Genomic DNA, 21,066 nt, shown 5'->3' with positions numbered 1-21,066 from the left:
CTTATTTCAGGTGCCTAACTATGGATGACTTAACCTAATTTGAATACTTATTCTTGAAAATCCTTTAATGGAAAAAAAAAAAAAAAGACAGAGAATTATTCAAACCCATTTGTACATATATCAATAAGATTTAATTCCAGTGAGTTAACCTGAGAACAAAACCTCCTGTCTCAGAGTTCTACTTCTGTTTTCATGACTCATCCTCCATTCTATCCTCCAACAACTGTTCCTTCACTTCTCCCTCCTGTTGTTCTTCTAATCACTTACTTGTTCACCAACACCCTGTCATGCAAAACATGTTGGCAAAGAAAGTTACCTGCCTTTCAATAACTATTGATCTACAAAATGTGTTGCACATGTCCATTCCACTGTAGGTGAGTGTGTGCACAGCACACTTTTGTCAGAGATATTTTCCCCTCAGCAGTACCCACTGCGGCACCTTGAGTGCCCTCTGCTGCCATGTACCACTACATGCAGATATAAAGCATGGAATCACTCCCAACCCACCTCAGTTTTTTGTTTTTGTTTTTTTAAACTGGAAAGACTCTGATAGAGCAGGAAGAAGGGTAGATAGTAGAATGAACATGTGCGACACATCTTGAAGATCAATAATTACAGAAAGGTAGGTAACAGTTTATTCAAGTGATTGCATATATCCATTCCACTGTACATGACTCACAAGCAAATAGATCTGGGGGTGGGTCCAAAGTCTATGTGAACAATGACTGTAGAACAGCAAGACAAAATCTGGCATCATTCCTGCAATGAATGACTATAGTGTAATGAGAGGCAAATGTGCACTGACAACCGAGTTGTCGCTTTGCAAATGTCCAGAATAGGAACTTGTGCCTGGAAAGTCACAGAAGCTTGAGAGGAAACCAGGTGGCCTTTCACTTTGTCCACCACTGCAATGAACAACTGTGATGACATTTAAATGATTTAGTCCAGTGGAGCTTGTCTTCATCTCTGGGAGTATGAGGTTTTGGAAAGAATGTTGGCAAACAGATTGCCTGATTAATGTGAAAGTTGGAAACTACCTTTTTCAGTGATTTTGGGTTGTTCAGGGACTCTTTAATATCAGAGCTCTCAACTTGCCCACTCTTCTCGCTGAAGTGACTGCGATTAAAAATGCAATCTCTCAGAGGGGTGGAGTAAAGAACTGGTTCAAAAGGTGGTCCCATTAATTTTGTCAATATCAGGTTCAGATCTCATGAGGGAACATGTTCTTGCACCTATGGGTATACTCTGTCCAGTCTCTTCAAAAAACCTGATAGCCATGGGATTGGAAACATGAGACCTGTTACTCTCTATTAGATGGAAATCCAATAGCTGCCAAATGAAGCTTGACAGAGCTATTGCTAGACCTTGACATTTTAAGTACAGCAGATAGTCCAATATGTGATGGATGTGGGGTTCACTTTGGAGGGGCATCCTTCTGGTGGGAACAGATGGAAAAAGTACTTCCATTTAGCCATATAAGTACTCCTAGTTGAAGGCTTTCTACTATTTAGAAGTACTTCTTGCACACCTTTTGAGCAAGCCTGTTCCAACAGTGTTAGCCATGAAGCATCCACACTGTCAGATGGATGGCCTACAGGTTGGGGGTGAAGGACGTGGTAATGGTCCTGGAAAACTACATCTGGATCTAATGGGAGAGTCAGTGGAAATCTGACTGACAAGTCTAGTAGGGTCGAAAACAACTGCTGCTAAGGTCACGCTGGTGCTATAAGTACGAGGTGAGTGTCACATTGTTTGGAGTGGCTCACAACCGAGAAAGTCTGTCAGAAAAAGGGCAGACACCCCAAACTGGTGATATGTTCTATAATCAGATTTCACCAAACCAGTAACAAATGTGAACTCCTGGATCACTATACCAGAGACAGTCCCTTAGGCTCTCCAGTTCCATTGCATGTAGCAGGGCCATTCACCAAATCTTTGTATTGTGATGTTTCTTAATGTCCTGTTTAATCCTGATAGGCCTCCTTAATGGGTGGGGGAGGGGGAATAGAGAGAATTCCCATGCCTGAGTTCACAAATTCAGAACAAATATTAAAAAAATTATAAATCAAAACTTACATATTTCCTTATAGCATGGAATACAGACATTATAAGTAAGTTTAACTCATGTAGCAATTTACAAGCATTTCACAGACTCTAAACACTAAATACAAGATTAATATCTATTTTGCACCAAACTAACATACACATGAGCTGGTTTGGTTTCCAGCTATGTGTTTGTCAGTTTTTAGCTAATGCCTACTACAGCCTTTTCCAGAGCTGGCACTCAGTTTACCAGCATCACAGTGAGTGTGGTGTTGTTTGATCTTGGATGAGACTTTGGGCAGCAACAGGATTGGAGGAAAGGCGTAGAGTAGGGTGTTTTTCCAGGGCAACAGGAACACATCCATCAACAAACCTGGGCTGTGACTGCCCCCAGGAATAGAACTTATGGAACTTTTTTTGGACCCTGTTGGGGAGTTCCTCACAGCTGTTAAATGAATCTGGCCACATCCAAACATAGTGACTTTTTGCAGTGATTTGTGAAGGATATGCTCAATTGATCTGCAAGCATCTTCTGCAGCCCAGAAGGTAAGCAGCTCTAAGATGGAATTGGCTAAGAAGAACTCCGACAGGAGAAATGCCTCCTGGCACAACTGGGAGGAATGCACGCCTCCTTGTTTGTTTATGTAAAACATAGTTGCTATGTTGTTTGTTAGCACTAGCAGTTTATTTCCCTCAATATGTGGAAGGAAGGCTGAACATGCAAGGCAGACAGGTCGCAATTCTATTACATTTATATGAGCCATCAGATATTGGTACGATCAAAGTCCCTGAATCTGCAGCGACCTCATGTGTCCCCAACTGAGCAGTGGTTGCAGGAGAGTGAAGAGAACACCCATGCAGACTTTCAAAAGGTCTGTCCACCAGTCCAGGGAAGACAAGACTAGCACTGGTACTCAAACTACCATATCCAAGCAACTACGGGTTGGGGAATACACCAAAGATAACCATCCTTATAGTCTTCTAGGGTGCACTATGGTGTGCTGCATGCCACTATATGCCTTAATGAAGCCTGAGGCAGGTGCACACTGTGGTGACAGGATGTGCTTAGTTCCTGAACCAAGTCCCACAGTGTTTCAAACCTCAATTGTAACAGAAAAGCTCTGGCTTCTATAGAGTCTAGGGCCGCTCCAATAAGTTCTATTCTCTGTACTGGTTTCAGAATTGATTTGTCCACATTGACTAGAAGCCCCAAGGTGTCGAAGTTAGACTGTATCATTGCTACGCTGGACAGTACCTGAGACTTGGACAGCCTCTTACTAGCCAGTCATCCAGGTAAGGGAACACGTGGAGCCCAACTCTTGAAGGAAGGCTGCTCCCACAGCCATGTATTTTGCAAAAACATCAGGAGCTGCTGACAGCAGCTGTATCCAAACTGAGCTGAAGAATTGTTCTGGACACAATCTTGCCCTCCTCCACCATCACAGTGAATTCTTTTCTGCATTATCATCCCACAAAGTGGGATCACAATGACCAAGGAGTGCCTGCTGATTTACAATCCTGTGGACTAGATAGACCCCCTGTGGAATCAAGTTTTTGACAAAAAAGGTCCAGTTTCTTTGAGTCCTTCCCATTTTGTGCTGATGTCTCGTGTCTTTGCCTCTTGCTTTCATTAGCTGTGGCAACTACTAAGAAGCCTAGTTGGGGGATGTGTGTACAGGTATTCAAATCCCTTGGCAGGGGACACAGTATCTTCTCTCTGTTCTTTTCACTGTAGAGTGGTGGGAAACATGGAGTCTGTCATAATGCTTTTATCAGCTCTGTAATAGCCTCATTAACTGGGAAAGCTACACTAGTGTGCCCCACTGAAGCCAAAATATCCATCAGCTTGTGGGATTTTTCATGGGCCTCCTCCATGTGGGATTTCCAAGTAATCCTGGGGGCTCTATCATCATCTGGTGGGGAACAGATGCTCACTGCTTCATCTGGGGAAAAGGAAGCACTAGGAAGCAAACTGTGTTTCTCTTCTGCTAGGGAAGCTGTTCGGTGACTTCCACCTGCTCAGTACTGCTCCCGGTACCAATGACGGGAAGATGTCTCCAGTGCCAATGCTCCCAATGCACACCTGAGGAGATAAGAGTGAGGTGGATGAGGGGAAGACCTGGCAGCTGGGGGGAACCTAACAGGGACCAAAAAGGCCACTGACATGGTCCTGGGACCCATCCCTGACTGGGACGTTGTCCCTTATGTGGCCTCTGCCAGGACTGTTTCAGAAACCATGGAACATAAGTTTCCAAAGAAGGATGCATACTCTGTCTAAGCTGGGACATGTAGGACCCAAACTCTGAGTCTGAAGAGGAGGAAAAGTCTGAGACTTCCAGTAATGGAGAGACAGAAGCAGCCTATGTTGGAGAGTGATAGCTAGAGCCTAGGGATGGAGATTCCGGAGAAGTCATGGCTGGTTTGCCCCTTGGAAGTACCGACTTCCAAGGCCAGGAAAGTGTAGGAGGCATCAGTATCACAAGCTTGGGAGGAGTAGGAGTAGGGTCCTTGGGTACCGGTACCAGTTGAAACGCTTCCTGCGTTGCTGGTGAAACTGACACTGGAAGGTTAAGTAGCTCTCTAGCCTCTATGTATGCCTCCAGTGTGGAAGGTACTGGTAATGCATCTTGTTCCTGTGATACTGGTGGATAGCTTGAAGTAGCTGTAGTAGGTATTTCAGGGGGTTGCTCTCTGTGGATCTTGCTCTGATTCCAGATAGATGACCCCTTTTTAGTTGAAGCCTGTTTTGAGGAATCTCTCTTTTCAGTATCCCTCCCAGGTCTTTTGCCTTTAGAAAGTTTCAGTCCCAGAGTGGAGTGAGGTACTGAATCCCTAATGGTCTTGTGGCCTCTTCCTTGATACTGCTAACAGTGATTGAGCTCCGGATTCAGAGAAAACAGAAGGAGCACTCTGGACCAATGCTGATGTGCCCGATGCCTGCTCTGAACTGGATGGCTCTGAGGGAGGATGGAGCACCACCTTCACAAGAATACACTTAAGTCTGGCTGCACCTTCCTTTTTTGAGCAAGACTTAAAAACTCTTAGCAAATGTGACATTTGGGATGCCCCTAAGCACTTAAGGTAGGTGGGGTGCAGGTCACTGATTAGCATTGGTTTGCTGCATGAATGACATGATTTGAATCCTGGAGAGCAAGACATGGTTCCAGTACTGCTCCTGGTACCGAGAGCTGAAGCAGTCAAAGACCTAAAACTGAAACTTAACTATCTTCACTACAGACTAAACTCTAACTATGAAACTACATTAAGCAGAAAACTGGGTATATTTTACAAGGAATAAGGGAAGAACTTACAATAGCAAGGTTATAATTGCTCTAACAACCATCACAGGCAGTAAGAAGGAACCGAAGGAGTTTGAGGACAGCTTTGCCCTTTATATTTACATGCATAAAGGCATGCATATGGCAACAAAGGGCATTCATATCCCATGACAGGTTCTGCTGATGGAAAAAAAAATCTCCAACAACCATGTGCTGGGCACACACTCACCTACAGACATATGCAATCACTTGAAGAACAATTGTGGGTTTCTAGAGTTCTGAAATTTTAACAACTCCCAGTTGAGTTGGTTTAACAAAAATACCAAACTAACTGGTAAGAATTCTTGAAATTCACAATTGAAATCCAGCACCTTTATTAAATAGTTTTACTTAATAATTCTATTGCAATCTTATTCTGCTAAGGATTGTAAAACTTGAGCACTCTGCTGGAGTATTAGAGTGGCACTATAAAAATGTGTGTGATTACAGCTGAGCAACTAGTTAAGTTTCTCCAGTATTTCGTGTGTAGAGGGTAAACATGACGCTGATTTCTGGGGCTTCTTTACCTTGCTCTTTGCTATATATCATCAAAAGGCAGAACTTTCGGGACAAACCACAGATGGCTCTAGTTGGCAGAGCCTGCAGGGAGCCAAACCTTTCTCCATGTGGCTGGCTAAAGCAAACAACCGGATCCAGAGCACTTGGAGAACCTACATATTCTCCCCACTTTAAACCTTTTATCCAAGGCAAAGGACTCTAAAACAAAGACAAATAAAATGCCAATTAAAATAGTCAGTGTAACAGAGCAATGCTATTTTATATGAGGAAAAGGTCATTATAAATAAGACTCCTATAAATTATCCTAATCTTGTGATAAGGTCTATACTTTACTGTGCTATATAGACAAATAAAAATAGGAAAGGCAATTTAATATCATATGCCAAGATATTAGTTTCAAGTGAGTTCTGCTTATTCAGAGACACAAGGTGGGTGAGGCAATATCTTTTATTGGACCAACTTATTTATGGGCTTGACTAGAAAACCCCGCAACTTAAAGGGTTCAAATAGCACCGTAAGTTGATACATCTGTTTTCCACTTCTATAAATATGGGACAAATTCCTGATTAGGTTTTAGAGAAAACAGAAGTGTCTGAAGTGAAGATGGCATTATCCTACAAAAAATGCTAAACTAGACAAAATATCAACATAGATTGTCCACCACCACGTATTTCAACACTAAACCAAGAATTCACCATTCAAGGCATATAACAAACCAGTCAAACAGTCAAGTGCAGTGCAAGTACTGGCATTCTCTTTGCTTCACAAAAGACTAGTGTAAATTTATTCTACTTTTTAATATATCAAATATCGCAAATTACAAGGTATCACAATGTAATTTTGCAATACTTCACTAATTTTTATATATCCCCCCATGATATAGTATTAACAGTAAGATTCAGTTTAGGAATTTGAATGCTCTGAAGCATCCTATACTGACAAAGACAAGATAGCCAACAAGATGGACTGTTGATCTAATATAAGAATTACGTTCGGTGCTTCCTGCATAGTAAGCATCTCTCAACCTGAATTCATTTGGCTATTTCACATTTCAGCACTTTTATAGCTCCAAAATAAAAAATAAAAAATCATTGTGAGCCCTGAATTTTTTAAGTTTAAAATGATATTTATGGGTAACAAAGTCACTTGTATACTAAAAGCAACAGATTAGAATTTTTTTTATGGTTGCTGGCAGAAACAAGAAAGTAATTCTTTTGATACCTTGTTCAATACAGAACCAAAACTAATTTGCACCTTTCACATGCATATTTACACATGGAAATTAAAGTGGCTGTTTTCCCATTAATTCTTTCTAAATTTCAAGGGTGAGAAGAATGGTAATGAGGTTGTACTGAAAAATACTGACTCAAAAAAGACATTAAAAATTATCCTACTAAAACAAAACTGCTTAAAAACAACTTCTTCAGGCTGCTTACTGGCAAATATAAGATGAAAAAGCTTATTTTTCTCCAACCCTAAATTTTGCAGGAGGTCTGAAGTAAAATCTCTTGAAGCTCAGTCTATAGTAACAGATATTTACTATCCACACCACTTCCTACAGAAAGACACATGGGCATGCACTGAAAACAGGTTTGCCTTAGATATATGAGACTATTTGGTGCCCTGTGGTGCAGAACAATCTTCCTCTTCTGCTGTACAGAGAGAGTGGGAGAAAACTCTCCCAGTCTAGCACCACTGCCACATACACTATAGGAGTAGGCTCAGCAAAGACAGAAATTCACTGCCAGACATTTCCTCTAGAAGCTTAGGCACTGTGAGTGATTGTGCCAGTTCTGCACTGTTCCACATAATCATGAAATGTCTTAAATGCACAGAGGACATACTACTAATGCTTTTCATGAATACACTATAAGTGCAGCTGTTTTGCTTAATTATTTGGATGTGTACATCAGCGTGCAGTAATTACAGCCTGTGAATGCTAATTGAGCAATCTTGTGAATCAAATTACATACTGGATATACTATTTCTTTAGCGTGCTCCCTGGTTTCTCTGAAAGCAAACTGCACTAATAACCCCATGGCAGCAGGAAGTTCTCCTTCCATTATGAGCCTGGATCCTGGTCTGTTGACATGTGCTGTGTGGAACAACTGACGAGGGGTTTGTCCATATGTTTTTATCATTGTTTCCAGGGCTCTCCTCTGAACTGGATCCTCCACAGCAGAAACATCCATCCCAAAGTATGTCTAAAATGTAATATATCAAACATAAAAGCTAAGTAAAGTCATCTTTGAAAATAATTTCCAACTAAAACTGCACAAGCCTAAGGCCAGAGACTTCAACCCCCTTGTAATTAACTACTGATTTCAATAGAACTTCTGCATGCAAGAGAATTGCAGAACTACATGCTAAACTGTGAAGGAAAACCAGCATGAATCAAGCTGACTATATGATTGCCATCTTAAATACTCTATTTTACCATGAGCAATTGAATAACTGTCAGTGAAACCAGCAGGTGAGAGCCTGGCTGACACAAAGCCAGGCTGCTGTGCTACTAAGATTTAAGCCTTTCAAGGAATGCATTCTGAGACCTGAAAATGTACAATTTAGGAATTCTTTTTAAAATGAGAAGTCCTTAGCCATCCTATTCTCCTTTCACCACTGTCCTGAGTAAATCCAAAAGCTGTTGCAGTGTAATACAAAGGCTTAATAGTTCTGTGATCTGAAGTTAAAGCCACTGCAAGGGTGTGGCTTAAATGGGACATTAACTGGGTAGCAGGTGAATATAGCAAAGAACATGATGATTGTGAAGAAGGGAATAGTACAAATGTTGAGCTCTCTAATCAGACACACTGAACTTTACTTATCTCTGCTGCAGTCTTTGTTACAATCTGCTAAAGTGAACGGCTTCTTGTTGATGAAAGAGAAAACAAAAATACTGCGTTTCTAGATATTACTGCAAACAATGACTAACTGTTCAATAGGCTTTTCAGTAGACAGGCATTGTGTGACCATTCCCTGCTTAGCTTTAGTCAGGAAGAATGATTACAAATAGACATAACTGAGCTTCATGTTACAAACCCTGGGATTTTACCAATTCCTCATTTAAATACTCAGTGTTTTTCCCTCTTCTTTGATAGTTAACTATTTCAAGGGAACTCGCCTAAAACTGGCTGTTTTCCAAGCAATTGGATTGAACCTTCTCAGAGATCAAATAAGTTTATACTATGAACAGATTACTTGATAAAAAAGTACTTACAGCAGGATGGAAGACATTGATAGCTTGAACTGAAGCCTTGCCCTTTTGCTTATATCCAAACACTAAATCAATCCAGTTACAGATTGTCTGGGAGACATGGTCTGACTCTAAAGCCTGACGATGAATCAGGATGAAGAGACGGGGATCATTACGAGCCCATGGGGGGAGATTAACGTGGTTAACTCTTTCACCATTTTGACGCAGTCCAAAATCAAAACCTAGAAACGTAAAGAGGTGGGTTTATACTGTTTTATTATTTACCATTTGTATTACTGTATCACCAAGGAGCCCCAGTCATGGACTAGGACCCCCTGGTGCTAAGTGCTGTACTAATATAAAACAAAGACAGTTCCTACCCTACAGACAAGCAGATGGGGTAGTACAAGAAAATGAGAATATTTGTCAGTGTGATAGGCAGTGGTCTCAGCACACCAGCAGCTTAACAGTTATCAGTTTTTTGTAGGCATCACAAAGGAGGAGAGATTATGGGAAGCTCCACCCAAGCATGAAAGGCAGCATGGAAGAAAGCCTATTTTTAGGATTTCAATGGGGGGAGGGGGGAGAAGAGCCTTTACAAGAGTTCTAGGTGTCCTGACACTTATTCATTCTTACAATAGTATAATGTACCCAGCAGTGTTAAAAAACAAACATTCATATATGAACAAGTTAACTTGAATCAGCCAGTAACTAAGCTTAAAAAAACCCAAAAAAGCTTCTTTCCACCTCCTATAGTGCTGCCATCTCCAGGAATAGTCTCCAAAAAACCTTATAAAATAAATGTTTTCTGTAGCATGCCCAGAAGGTCTCCCAAATTTTGGTTGATCTGTCTTTAAAAAAAATCTGCACCCATTTCACTCTGAGCAGCAATTTCAATAGATTTGTGAATCTACAGGTCTTTTTAGTAACTTTGCAGGGAAAAGTGCTTAAACACAGTTCTTAAAAGGTGATAACATGCTTCTGAATCCCAGTGTAGAAAAGATCTAATCATATTACAGAACTGTATATACAGTAAGTGTGATGGCAATATCCACGTGGACAGCCATGTGACACATTAAAATTACCACGTACCTTAGTCTCACATGCACTCTGTACACTATATCCACTATGATTATTACTATACTATCTACTATTCCAATCCTCTGAGCAGCTTCAGACAGATGTTGCTTTTGAAAAAACCCAAAAACTTCTCAATTACCTCTCAAATGTGTGATTTCCCTCCTGCTCAATAGCCCTAACCTAGATCCAGAATAGGTAACAGTCAACTGGAACACTGCCTCTTGCTATAACTAGTCACTGAAGATCTGCTTTCTCTACTCAAATCTTATATTGAATCAGCAAAGCACTTTCTTCACCATCCTGTTCACTGATCCTTTCCAGTCCATTCTCCATGGTCAGCTGCTCTCTTTCACATTCATCCCATTACCACCACCAACTCCACCAGTTAACTTAAATTATGACAAAGAAACATGAACAATAAAAAAGGCTCAATCTTATAAAGTGCCGACCACTGCTGTGAGTTGTTGAATGCCCTCAACTCCCAAAGGTTTTATTGGGCATTGTTGGCACCCAGCAGCTTATTGCATCTAGCCACAAGTCCCTTGATGACAGCATGAGGACAGTAAACTCTCCCAAAATGACAGACAGATAGAGCATCCTGGGGAAGCCCTAAAATGTAACTAGCTGAAAAAAGTGAACAGATTTATCAGAAGCATGATACCCTCAATGGCATAGGGCAGATGTTCTTTCAGTTATAAGAAACAGTTTATAAATTTCTCCATTTACCAAACAGGTTTATGGTTTTCCATAAAACCATATAAGATTATTGCAGTACACTTCATGAACATGAAGTCTGGGCTTACTGAACTAACAAAAATGGCTACAGTAGCCCAGCCAATCTTAAGCCTTTGTGGCTACAGATTCATGATCTGAACCTGCCAGATTTCTCTTCCACATTCAATTTAAAAACATGAAAAAAAAACTGATCATAACTCAACCCAGGGTCCCAATCCTTGGGCCTTTTTAGAGGTTGTTTTGGCATTATTGTCTTGTATACCTTCTCTGTTAACTAAAAACTCTGGAAGGTAGAAAAATTCTGGGATAAGCTCCTTTACGTCAGTCATAGATTCATAGGAGGAGAGGCGCCATGTTGTATTGGTAGAGTGAAAAGTTCTGTCTGGGATGTCAAAACTTTGATCTGCAAAGAAAAACCCAAACTGAGTTTATTACCTTGACAAGTAGAAAAAAAACATACAAACAATACGAGTTGCATATCTGTGACTACAAAAAATTCAAGTTCACCAACTTTGCTTAGCTGAGGTCTGAACATTTAGATCCCAATTCCTACATTGGAAATCTAGAGTTAAAAGCCATAGAGACCAGATTTTTTGGAACAGATCATAGCAGATGTACAGACATTTTTAGAAGATGTAGAGCTTTGAGGGGTTCACAAGGAGTTCATGTATTACAGGTTCTCTTTATGGAAGCCTCAAAATGGGTCCACTCTCAATGTAGGTCAGATTTCTAAGTTTACCACACTTGATCATTTCACTTTAATTTTTACATTTTATAATTTTTATTCATCACTTTAAACAAAATTAATCTTACCTTGATAAGCTAAGAACATTTTAGTGAAAGGAGGCATTCTAACTAGAAAGTGAAGTACAGTTCCACTGTTGGAGTAATGAGATCCATAGTGATAAGGCTGCACAGGAGGCATTGGGTCATCCTCTCTAGCTCCTTTACGGTACTCCTCTTCCAAATACTAAAATGGGAAGAACAGGCAAAGCATGGGTGTCATTTCTCATCCAACCTGCTACTTAAACTTGCTATGCTGCCATCAAGGGTCAATTTGAGATACTATGCTAAGAGATACATCCTTCCAACACTTCATTAGTACCTTTTATCCCAGACAGTTCCTGAAGAACGCGAGCTCTCATTTAGAAGAAAGGGCCTCACCTGGTTGGGTTGTTTGTTTCTTTTTGTTGTTGTTTTTTGTTTTTAAAACTCAGTTGTAAAAATAGCTTCTGTCTGAAGTAATTAGTTATTCATTTTTACCACGCACTATTTTTCTGGAAGAGACTACTCCAGTAACTGTTTTCAATGCTTCAGGTTACACCATTCAAAACATGAACCCTGGTTTTCTGAAATTGTACTAAACTATGGTTTATCCTACTCTACATTTGCAATTAACGCTGTTCAACACTAAGTCAGCTGAACCTGTTGCTTTATCAGAAATATGTCACTTCTAGAATATAGACCAAGCACCATTTGACCATTGCAAAAAAGCAGAAAGAGTTTTATGCTAGAACTTGCAGCAAAGAGACACAATCCTGACTCTTACATCTAAGAACTTATTCTTAGGGGTGGCAAATTTGAAGGGATAGTATTTATGAGCTTTTGGAATGAAAGCTGCAGAAAAATCAGATCAAAGATAATTTTCAGAAGTTTCTAAGCAACTTAGGAGCTGACATCTTACTTTCAAAAGGGATTTAGGGCTAGATTTACAAAGATATTTAGGCATCTACAGATACAGACAGTTATCTCTGAAAATCCCAGTAAGTGCCTAAGTGAGTTTAACCCTAAATCTGTTTGAAACTGCCACTGAAATTATGGATATCAGGTCCACTACACTACAAAATCCATCACTCACATGTTTGAGCCCAATACTGCAACCTAGTAATAAAGAATTGATATTATTATGGCAATATATTGATTGACAATCTGCTAGACCTTTTTATATAAGTATTGAGTAAAGAGAAACAGGGCCCTTACACATCAATGGTTTCCTTCAAAATTTCATTTTAAAAACATCAATTCAACAACAAATGACAGTACACATGCACACACAAGCTTTTAAGTAACAGACCACCTGACTTTCACAATATATTGCTCTTAGTGTATATATTGTTCTTGTGGTTCAGGAGCACTCTAGTGTCATAATGTGGGTTTTTCACAAACTCAAAATCAAAACAAGTCCATATACATATTTTTGTCAAAGCACACTCCAGATCTTGATACAGATTTAAATGCAAGGCCCATGTGTAAATGCTTTCCAGCCCCATCGAAGTCATTCTCTGCAGATTTTAAGGGGGACCAGGAACAAGATATATTTATGGACATGGTCACTTCAGACACACAGTAGCAACACCAGGCAGCACTAGTAGACTACTACTGCTATTCTATATGATCAGATTTATTTTCAAACTAGATAGATGTTAAGAGAGGAGGAAATACTTTTAAAGATTTTGTGCACTTAGTTTAATTGATAAATGACCCAGGATGTTTGAAGGCAAATCTAACTGTTCTGTTGCATACTAGAAAAAAACCTTAGATGTACAATATAAGTTTTTAGACTGCAAAATGCAAGGCAATTTACATAGATACATTTGTTTCACTTCTTTGGTCGACTTCATATGTATTTAATCTGGTCGATTAACATCCCAACATACACCATAAATAAAAAACACCAAAAATGCATTGCAGCTTCTAGGATTAAATTTATTCTTGATATTTTTGGTTATAAAGAGACAGACTTAAGGCAGAAGGTGAATCCAGTTCCTGTGAACCTTTTTCACAAAAGTCTTTAACATATTGAAAATATGAGTTTCACACAAATAAGATACTATTTTTTAAATACTTCTTAAAACAAAGCCTCCCACAAATAGTTTTGGTTTTAGATACCAGAAGAAAACACATTGTAGAAATGAGAGTTTAAATTACCTTGTAAGTATCCACATATCGATCTTCCTTTTCTTTAGACTGTACAGCTATGGGTTTGGCTAGATTTCTGTAATAGGAGAAATATTCACATCTTGTCATTTTCATAATGAAATTAGAAAATTCGGTTAGATGTAGATTAACACATTATGAACACTAACCTTTTTAGCTAAATTAGATTAAGCAAAGTTAAAATATAAAAGGACAAATAACAAAGGCAAATCCTAAGAACAAAGCTTTACAAATGAGTTTAGGAAAATAAAAGACTATAAAATATACATTAACTTGCTACATGATATTAGTGCTAGAGGAATGAAAGTCATTTGTCCATAAAACAGCTACAGTATAGGCAATGGCTCTATACTGCCCACACCAACATGCTTCCGTCCTGACCTGGAGCATCGCTTTAAGAGTAATGCCTTGCCTACGCACAAGAGTTGCACCAATTTCACTAAAATCAATTTTAAAAAACAATGTAGTTAGGGCTGTGGCTATGTGGACACCCTTTAGTCTGTTTACAACTAGCTGACATAAATTTAGCTCAGTTTGGTAACTCGCAAGTTGCAAATTGCTCATATAGCATAATTCTGTTTTTAGTTATGCTTTGCTAATTCATTAGGAGGTCTTTGGTGACCAGCACTTTTTTTTTTTTTTTTTAAATAAAGACAAAGGAAAGTATATCAGGAACTGCAGATATTGAGTGAAATCTGCCAACTACTGTGAATATAAATGCTGGGAACACCAGGCATGCTATTCAAATTAATTAGGTGAACCACCTACTTAATGTTCAAGGTCACTCAAATACAGTAGACCAAATGTGTTCCCTAGCAATCTTCCTAATTAAGTTCTTGGTTTATCAGGGTGAACATAAATGGATTTTATGGAAATAAACGAGTTTAATGAGTTATTTGGGAAGAAGTAATTTCAACCATTTCATGTTACCTATAAACCAATGGATCATTTAGGTCCAGTGTTTCACTGGTGTAGTCAGAAAGTATAAAGGGAAATACTGGATACTGCATGAGATCATTAAAGGAACGGCCAGCATGTTTGTTTAAATGAGTCAGATATTCAAAATTGGTGATCTGTCCTGTGTGCCATAGGTGGGTCAAAGCAGTAATGTTTCCATACTCCAAAAGGTTAGGCAGGTTGTTTGTTAAGATGTTGTGATACACATCATCACGGACCTAAAAAAAAAATTATAATTTTAATCAAGCAACACATTTAAAATGTCATAAACAACTAAGTCTACTCCTACAATATGTAAGTTTCTTTCGTTTACAAGGTTCTAAACCTAAGATAAAAGCAATGTGATAAAAAATGACAACATTAAGATATTGCATTGGTTTAATCTTATGGTTTTAGAACATACCTGTGACACACATCATGTCTATCTAAAAGCCTGGCTGAGCCCTTAATTCATATCCTCCTCCAGAAGTATCTAAAAATTCAAAGATGCCTAACCCATACTTTTTCTTAATGTTATCTCATAAAAATACATGTTATGTATTGAAGAAATTATAAAAATACTTTTATATAAATATTATATATTACCATGAATTAATGTCACACTGTTACCTTTGTATTGTCAAAAGCTAAGAGTAAAGTTCTGCCATTTGTTAAAAATATTTCCACAGCATTGTCTCTTAATTGCCACCATCTCTTATGAATTTCCTTGATTTCTTCATATGTCCAAGAAAATGATGCTGGTTCAGTTTCCCCATGAAAACTCTGAAAAAACAGAGCAGATTGATACAGAAAATGTTTTGCTCATTAGCCTTTAAAACTGCCCTATTTTCACTCAGTTTCCATTTATTTATACTGTATACTATAAATGAATGCTCTGTATGTAGTAATTTACTTAAACCTTGGCTTGTACTTTCGAAAATCTTAATTAAGCTACATTTTTCTAATAGACAGAAAATTAAGTTGTTTACTCAAGAATTTTACATAATGAAAGCTATCTAATAGATCTTTTGTTTTTAATCGGTTTCATCCCCCTGTAAATAAAAGACACTATCAGAGATAAGAATTAGCTCAATCAGATGTCACTTTAAGGTAAAAAAACAAAGATTTTTTTTACACGAGTTTCACCTTTCAATAGATAAGTATATTATGATTCCTAATTCTGGGGTCCCGGTCCATGACTAGGGCTCCCAGGCACTACAGTAATGCAAATAAATACCAAAAATTTTTATATAACTATATATAATGTATTAAAAGACTGGTAGAATTGGGAATAATATTCTATAATGGAAGTTATCAGTCTTCCTCATGGCATTTGTATGTTATTGCTGAAACACTGGCAGATAAGCATTTTTAAATTCTCAAATAATCACACACAAATATAGTACATTAACTGTCTGAATTTGAACGCCTAGATATCTCAACATAAAAATTAATATTACAGTGATTTTAAATGATAAAAGCTCCAAAGCTGTTCTCAGCTGTCATTAAAGAATTTAGAAAAACATATGATCTGTGCAAAACTTCAGCTCATACTCACAGAACTTTCTATTGCATCAGAAGCATTGTCTTCAACGAAATACATTCCATATTTGCCTGCAGGGAGGAATATTTATACAAAGGTAAGTGTTACTATATTAATTTGTACATTGTACTCAACATTTCTAAAAATGATTACACCTGATGTCTAAAGCACTAACTATGCTGTTCATAACAATAAGTAAAAAAGGGCAGCACCTTGGTGGAAATGAAGTTAATACTTTCTTTTGAAATGTATTTAATTATTTTACAAAGTTACAACAATAAATCCAATGAGAACACTGTGGAAACTATAGGAAAGGAAGGCTAAATTGACTAGTTAGATAAACAGGTGCAATTCCAGTAGAGTCATAAGGGTAAGGCCAGAAAGGGACCACCAGATCATCTAATCCATCCTCTGGTATATCACAAACTGCTAACACAATAAATGCAGTTACACTCACCTTAAGCCAAAATAGGTATTGGTCTTATAAGAATGTGTTTAATGTTCAGACTCTATGAAATGCTTATAAACTGCTGCATACATTAATCTCACTTGTAATGTCTATATTCCATGCTATAAGAAAATATTTAAGTTTTGCTTTCTAACTTTCTAAATGTTTTCTCTGAACTTGTGAACCCACAGCAATTGGCCTCCCTCCTCATTTAGGAGGACTATCAAAATTTAAGTGGGCCATTCAGACTAAAGCTTTGTTAATTGCCCCAACCACCCATGGAGAAGGTGGCCTTGACCTATAGCTTTGAATGCTGGAAGAAGTAAATAAAAAGAGTTGATGTGAAGATTTGTCATCTCTTTGCCATTTGAACTCACAAGAACAGAGAAACCAAACTAGGGTACCAACTGATCTGGGGTAAGTGACTGGTCTCTCGGGACTGGAAGCAACCTGAATATGGTCTGATTTTTTATGTAAGTGACCATTTATCACTATGTCCAGTCTGTATGGGTGGCGAGATAGACTGGAAAGTCTAAGGAGACTCCCTTAGAGTCTGTGACTCCGTAGAAAGACTGTTATAGTGATCCACAAGTTCACATTTGTTACTGGGTTGGTGAAATTTATTTATACAACACACCACTAGTTTGGGGTGTCTGCCCTGTTTTTGATCGTCGTAAGATAGGCACTCACGGTCGTGAGCCACTCTAGACCAACTGACATTTACATGTATAGAATTAGATCTATATGAGGCTTCTCAAAGAAGGCATTAAAGCTGCTCTTGAACTAAACTCACTTACATCTTTTTACAAGAATATTTTTAATACTTTATCTTTGAAACTGTTCCACTTACCTAACAACAATTCACCAGCTGTTTCTCTAGAGGGTGCTACACTAATGCATCTTCGATTAACTCTAAATATATACAAATAGAAACTTATTAGAAGTCATAAAAATCAGCACGTATCTAAAGCTAACAGCCTCAAATACTATACACTTTAATCAAATAGACTTTCCCTTTGTTCTGAGACCCTGTGTTCAAATCCCAAAGGAATGTATAAGCTAGCTCTCATCTCTTTAAGAATTATGAGCGGCTGATTAAAATAGTGACAATTTAAAGAGAAATATCAAGATCAAATTTTATAATCTATATTCACTTGTACAAATTTAGGATTTGTTGTTTTCCACATGCCCTACCTCTTATTTATTTTAAGCCAATTTAGTGCTTGTGAAAGGTGCTGGAATGACAGCACTGCAAAATTAAAACCTAATTATCCATAGAATACATATAGTATGAGCACTGACAGTGCAAATTTACTCAGTTAGCCAGTGAAGGAATGAGAATATAATTCAGTCTCCACATCCATTCACTTCTTGGCCTCTGCTGAAAGCACCAACAAGTTTCAATTGCAATGCTGATATTTGGAAATGGACCTATGATCAGTGACTTTGTTGTGGTTCAACACCTGCCACAATGGTAATGACTTTCTACTGACAGTTAGGATTTAAAATCAGCAACCTAGAAGTGAAAAGTTCTGTAAATCCACTACAATCTCTCAAGTCATCCATTCTACTATATTTGCTATTTTCAATTTATGACAAGCAAGTGAAGTAGGTGCAAGTTAAGTCTTCTTAAATAAGAATATTTCTTTGTTGGAAAACTTTGTATGGTCTTATCCCTACTGTTCAGCTCATAGTCGCTCTTTAAAACAGAAGGGCCAAAAATACGTTTCCTGTGAGTACGATTTTTTCACCTAATTAAAAGCTTACCTTATCTTCTCACTTGCCGCTTTGTCTTTTACAGTGGAAGAGTGGGAGGAATGTGTTTTGTCTTCAAATAGGTAAGACAAAGGGGGCTTGATCACGTCTATTGAAAAGTGTAAAAGAAAAATTGATTAAAATACTATTGTTTCAGCTTTTTAAAACTTTAGTTATAATTTTAAAAGTGTTATTACCTTCCTGTTTCTGCCTATCTCGGAGAAGGTACTTATTTGGTATAGTTAAATAGCACCTCTGCAAGCGGCGCCTTTCTCGGTTTGGGCCTTCTGTTGGATCTAGTTGCCAAGAGGTTGGGTAGTAGACAGGATCATACCAGAGTGTTCTGAAAACAAAAGAATTTTAGCATTTTAAGAACAACGACAACATATATATATATGTTCATTTGTTCTAATCAATTTTCTTTTTAAAAAAATTGGTAAAAATGTAACCATTACAAAACAGGCACGAATTTCACAGTGAAATATTGGCCAAGTCATGTTGCTACAAAACAGAGGGCTAGATCCTGCCACCCAACAGTCTCACGAGCTGGTTCTGTGGATTTTAATAGGCCTACTCATGAATGAGTACTGCTGGATTGGTCAGCAAACCGCTTGAAAGTTACCAAGGGAATATGTAACAGTACTGATGATGTGTACAATATGATGCTTGTTAGATGAAATTTGCTGCATTCAGACCTAATATAGCTTGTCCAGAAGTAAGAGTACAATCATAATGGATACCCTGAAGTTTGAGACTGCACATTGTTTGGACCCTTCCCTTTTTAAAAAGGATCTTATAAGCTTGTGTGTCTGCAGTAATTTTCATTGCCAGTCAAGATTTCTTGATTTGACTTGATGCATTTGCATCAATACTGGTTGGAAGATACAGTTTACGCAAAACACTCAAACCAGATCTATGTATAAGTCCTTCACTTTTCTACTGTAGCTTTCTAACGGAATATAATTTTATGTTTTTCCTCCCCCCTTGCCCATTAGGTACACTGATTATACTTGACAAAGTGCCAATCTATAAATATTAAAGATCTAAAAATGCCATTTGATTGTCCACTTATAGACAGGAAATATATTTAGCATTTCACAAGAGCTTAGAAGCTGCAGCATTATTAGCAAGAACAAGTCATATTAACTTAATTTTGTTTTAAAATAACATATATTTCAATAGTTTATAACATTAAAATGGCAAGTAAGTATACACTTTACCTATCATGTGTAAGTTGCTGAATAAGTTCCTGCCAGTGCCTGCTGGCACTTAAATCTGCTTTATACATTCCCTTGATGTGCTGAATCACCTTCTTTCTTTCCATTCCCTGCGACAAAGAGACTGCCTGGGTGATGTCTGCAGCTATTTTTGAAATATCTTTTGACTTTGCATCCAGACGTTGAGAGAGACTGAGAAAAAAGGAACAAGAACCAGATTATAAAATACCTAATGAACACTTAGTGCTGAGTGAAGACAATGTACTGAAGACCTTGAATGGTTTAATCAGTTAGCTAGTTATTGTCCAGAGTCCTTGATGTGGCAGGCTCACTAAGAGTTTGATAGATTATTTGCATTCTGGAGCGTGTGAATGTAAGACACGTATACCTCTGATTTCTTAACAACCACTAAATAGTATCATCAAAACTCAAGCCAGCAATAAGCAAAAACCAATTCCAGTGGAATGTATATTAACTGACTTATAGTATTAAATTTATATTAACCTTTTGAACAGCAATTAACTTGAGTGACAGGTTAAGTCTCTCAAAGTCAAACTGACTGACAAAATCTTGAGTTATTTTCTCGGAGTGAGACTTGACCCTGCTCTAGCCCCTTTATGTTGGGCAAAGAGGACAGAAGAGTGGTATAAAACAGGCCCTAAAATGCTTGGATTTGGCCAGGGAAGAATTCCCCCAGTGGAACTGTGACTTGCATGTAGTCTTCTTTTCCAGAAGTATCAGAGATAGTGCTGAAAAAGATGGCCCTTTATCATCATATGCTAAGCCGTCTTCCCAACAATACCTCTCATAGAGCTAAATGGAGCTAGGTAATGAAACCTGGAAAGGTTTTGAGCACTTACTGCCTACATCTCTATGCCCCCAAGTCAGTAGCAAAGACAGTGGGGGCAGCCTTTAGCACTTTAATGCTTTGGGAATTACTTTGATGTAATCTGCAAATGGAAGTCTGAATGCACTTAGTGGCTCAAACTACATGGAGCATGAATTTTTGATGATTACAGAGCAGTTTCCACAGGTTCTACTGTTTGTCTATGCTCTGAACCTTTGAGGTTTATTACATCAGGTTAAATCTGTATGGTATCATAAACCTCAAGACATCTGAAACAGGATTTGAACAAAAGTGAAGCATAAGAGGCAGGGGGGGAGTGTAAACAACCTTTGGGTGCCTCACACTTAACTTAGCAAGTAAAGCAACATTCAACTTGGAGTTTGATTTGAAGCACAGAAGTGTTTAAGACATCTTCAGGTTTTTCAATGGATCATCTCAACTCCAATGAAAAACGTTTGATGCTTCTAGCCATTCTTTTGAAGTATTCAGTGACTTA

At 38.2% G+C, this 21,066-nt stretch overlaps 1 protein-coding gene across 6 annotated transcripts in view; it reads right to left on the bottom strand.

Annotated features, from left to right (window-relative positions):
• Positions 1 to 21,066, bottom strand: part of LYST (lysosomal trafficking regulator) — a 164,146-nt gene that overhangs the window by 17,059 nt on the left and 126,021 nt on the right. For 3 of the 6 annotated variants that reach the window (XM_067535985.1, XM_067535987.1, XM_067535986.1), the window contains exons 34-46: positions 19,727 to 19,915; positions 18,704 to 18,849; positions 18,519 to 18,615; positions 17,602 to 17,663; positions 16,319 to 16,374; positions 15,391 to 15,543; positions 14,755 to 14,999; positions 13,816 to 13,882; positions 11,701 to 11,857; positions 11,150 to 11,290; positions 9,097 to 9,314; positions 7,853 to 8,083; positions 5,888 to 6,077 (exon numbers count right to left, since the gene is read on the bottom strand). In XM_067535985.1, coding sequence (XP_067392086.1) covers positions 5,888 to 6,077; positions 7,853 to 8,083; positions 9,097 to 9,314; positions 11,150 to 11,290; positions 11,701 to 11,857; positions 13,816 to 13,882; positions 14,755 to 14,999; positions 15,391 to 15,543; positions 16,319 to 16,374; positions 17,602 to 17,663; positions 18,519 to 18,615; positions 18,704 to 18,849; positions 19,727 to 19,915 — 1,952 coding nt within the window. Of the gene's footprint in view, positions 1 to 5,887; positions 6,078 to 7,852; positions 8,084 to 9,096; positions 9,315 to 11,149; positions 11,291 to 11,700; positions 11,858 to 13,815; positions 13,883 to 14,754; positions 15,000 to 15,390; positions 15,544 to 16,318; positions 16,375 to 17,601; positions 17,664 to 18,518; positions 18,616 to 18,703; positions 18,850 to 19,726; positions 19,916 to 21,066 lie in introns of those variants that run through there. The other 3 variants (XM_067535988.1, XM_067535989.1, XM_067535990.1) reach the window with 3 other exon arrangements.

This window comes from Emydura macquarii, unplaced genomic scaffold, assembly GCF_026122565.2.
Source record: "Emydura macquarii macquarii isolate MOO-44397 ecotype Brisbane River unplaced genomic scaffold, CSIRO-AGI_Emac_v2 contig_3517, whole genome shotgun sequence".
Lineage (NCBI taxonomy): Eukaryota > Metazoa > Chordata > Testudines > Chelidae > Emydura > Emydura macquarii.
Note: the sequence above shows the minus strand (reverse complement) of the source record. Positions and strands in the feature narration are given on the sequence as shown.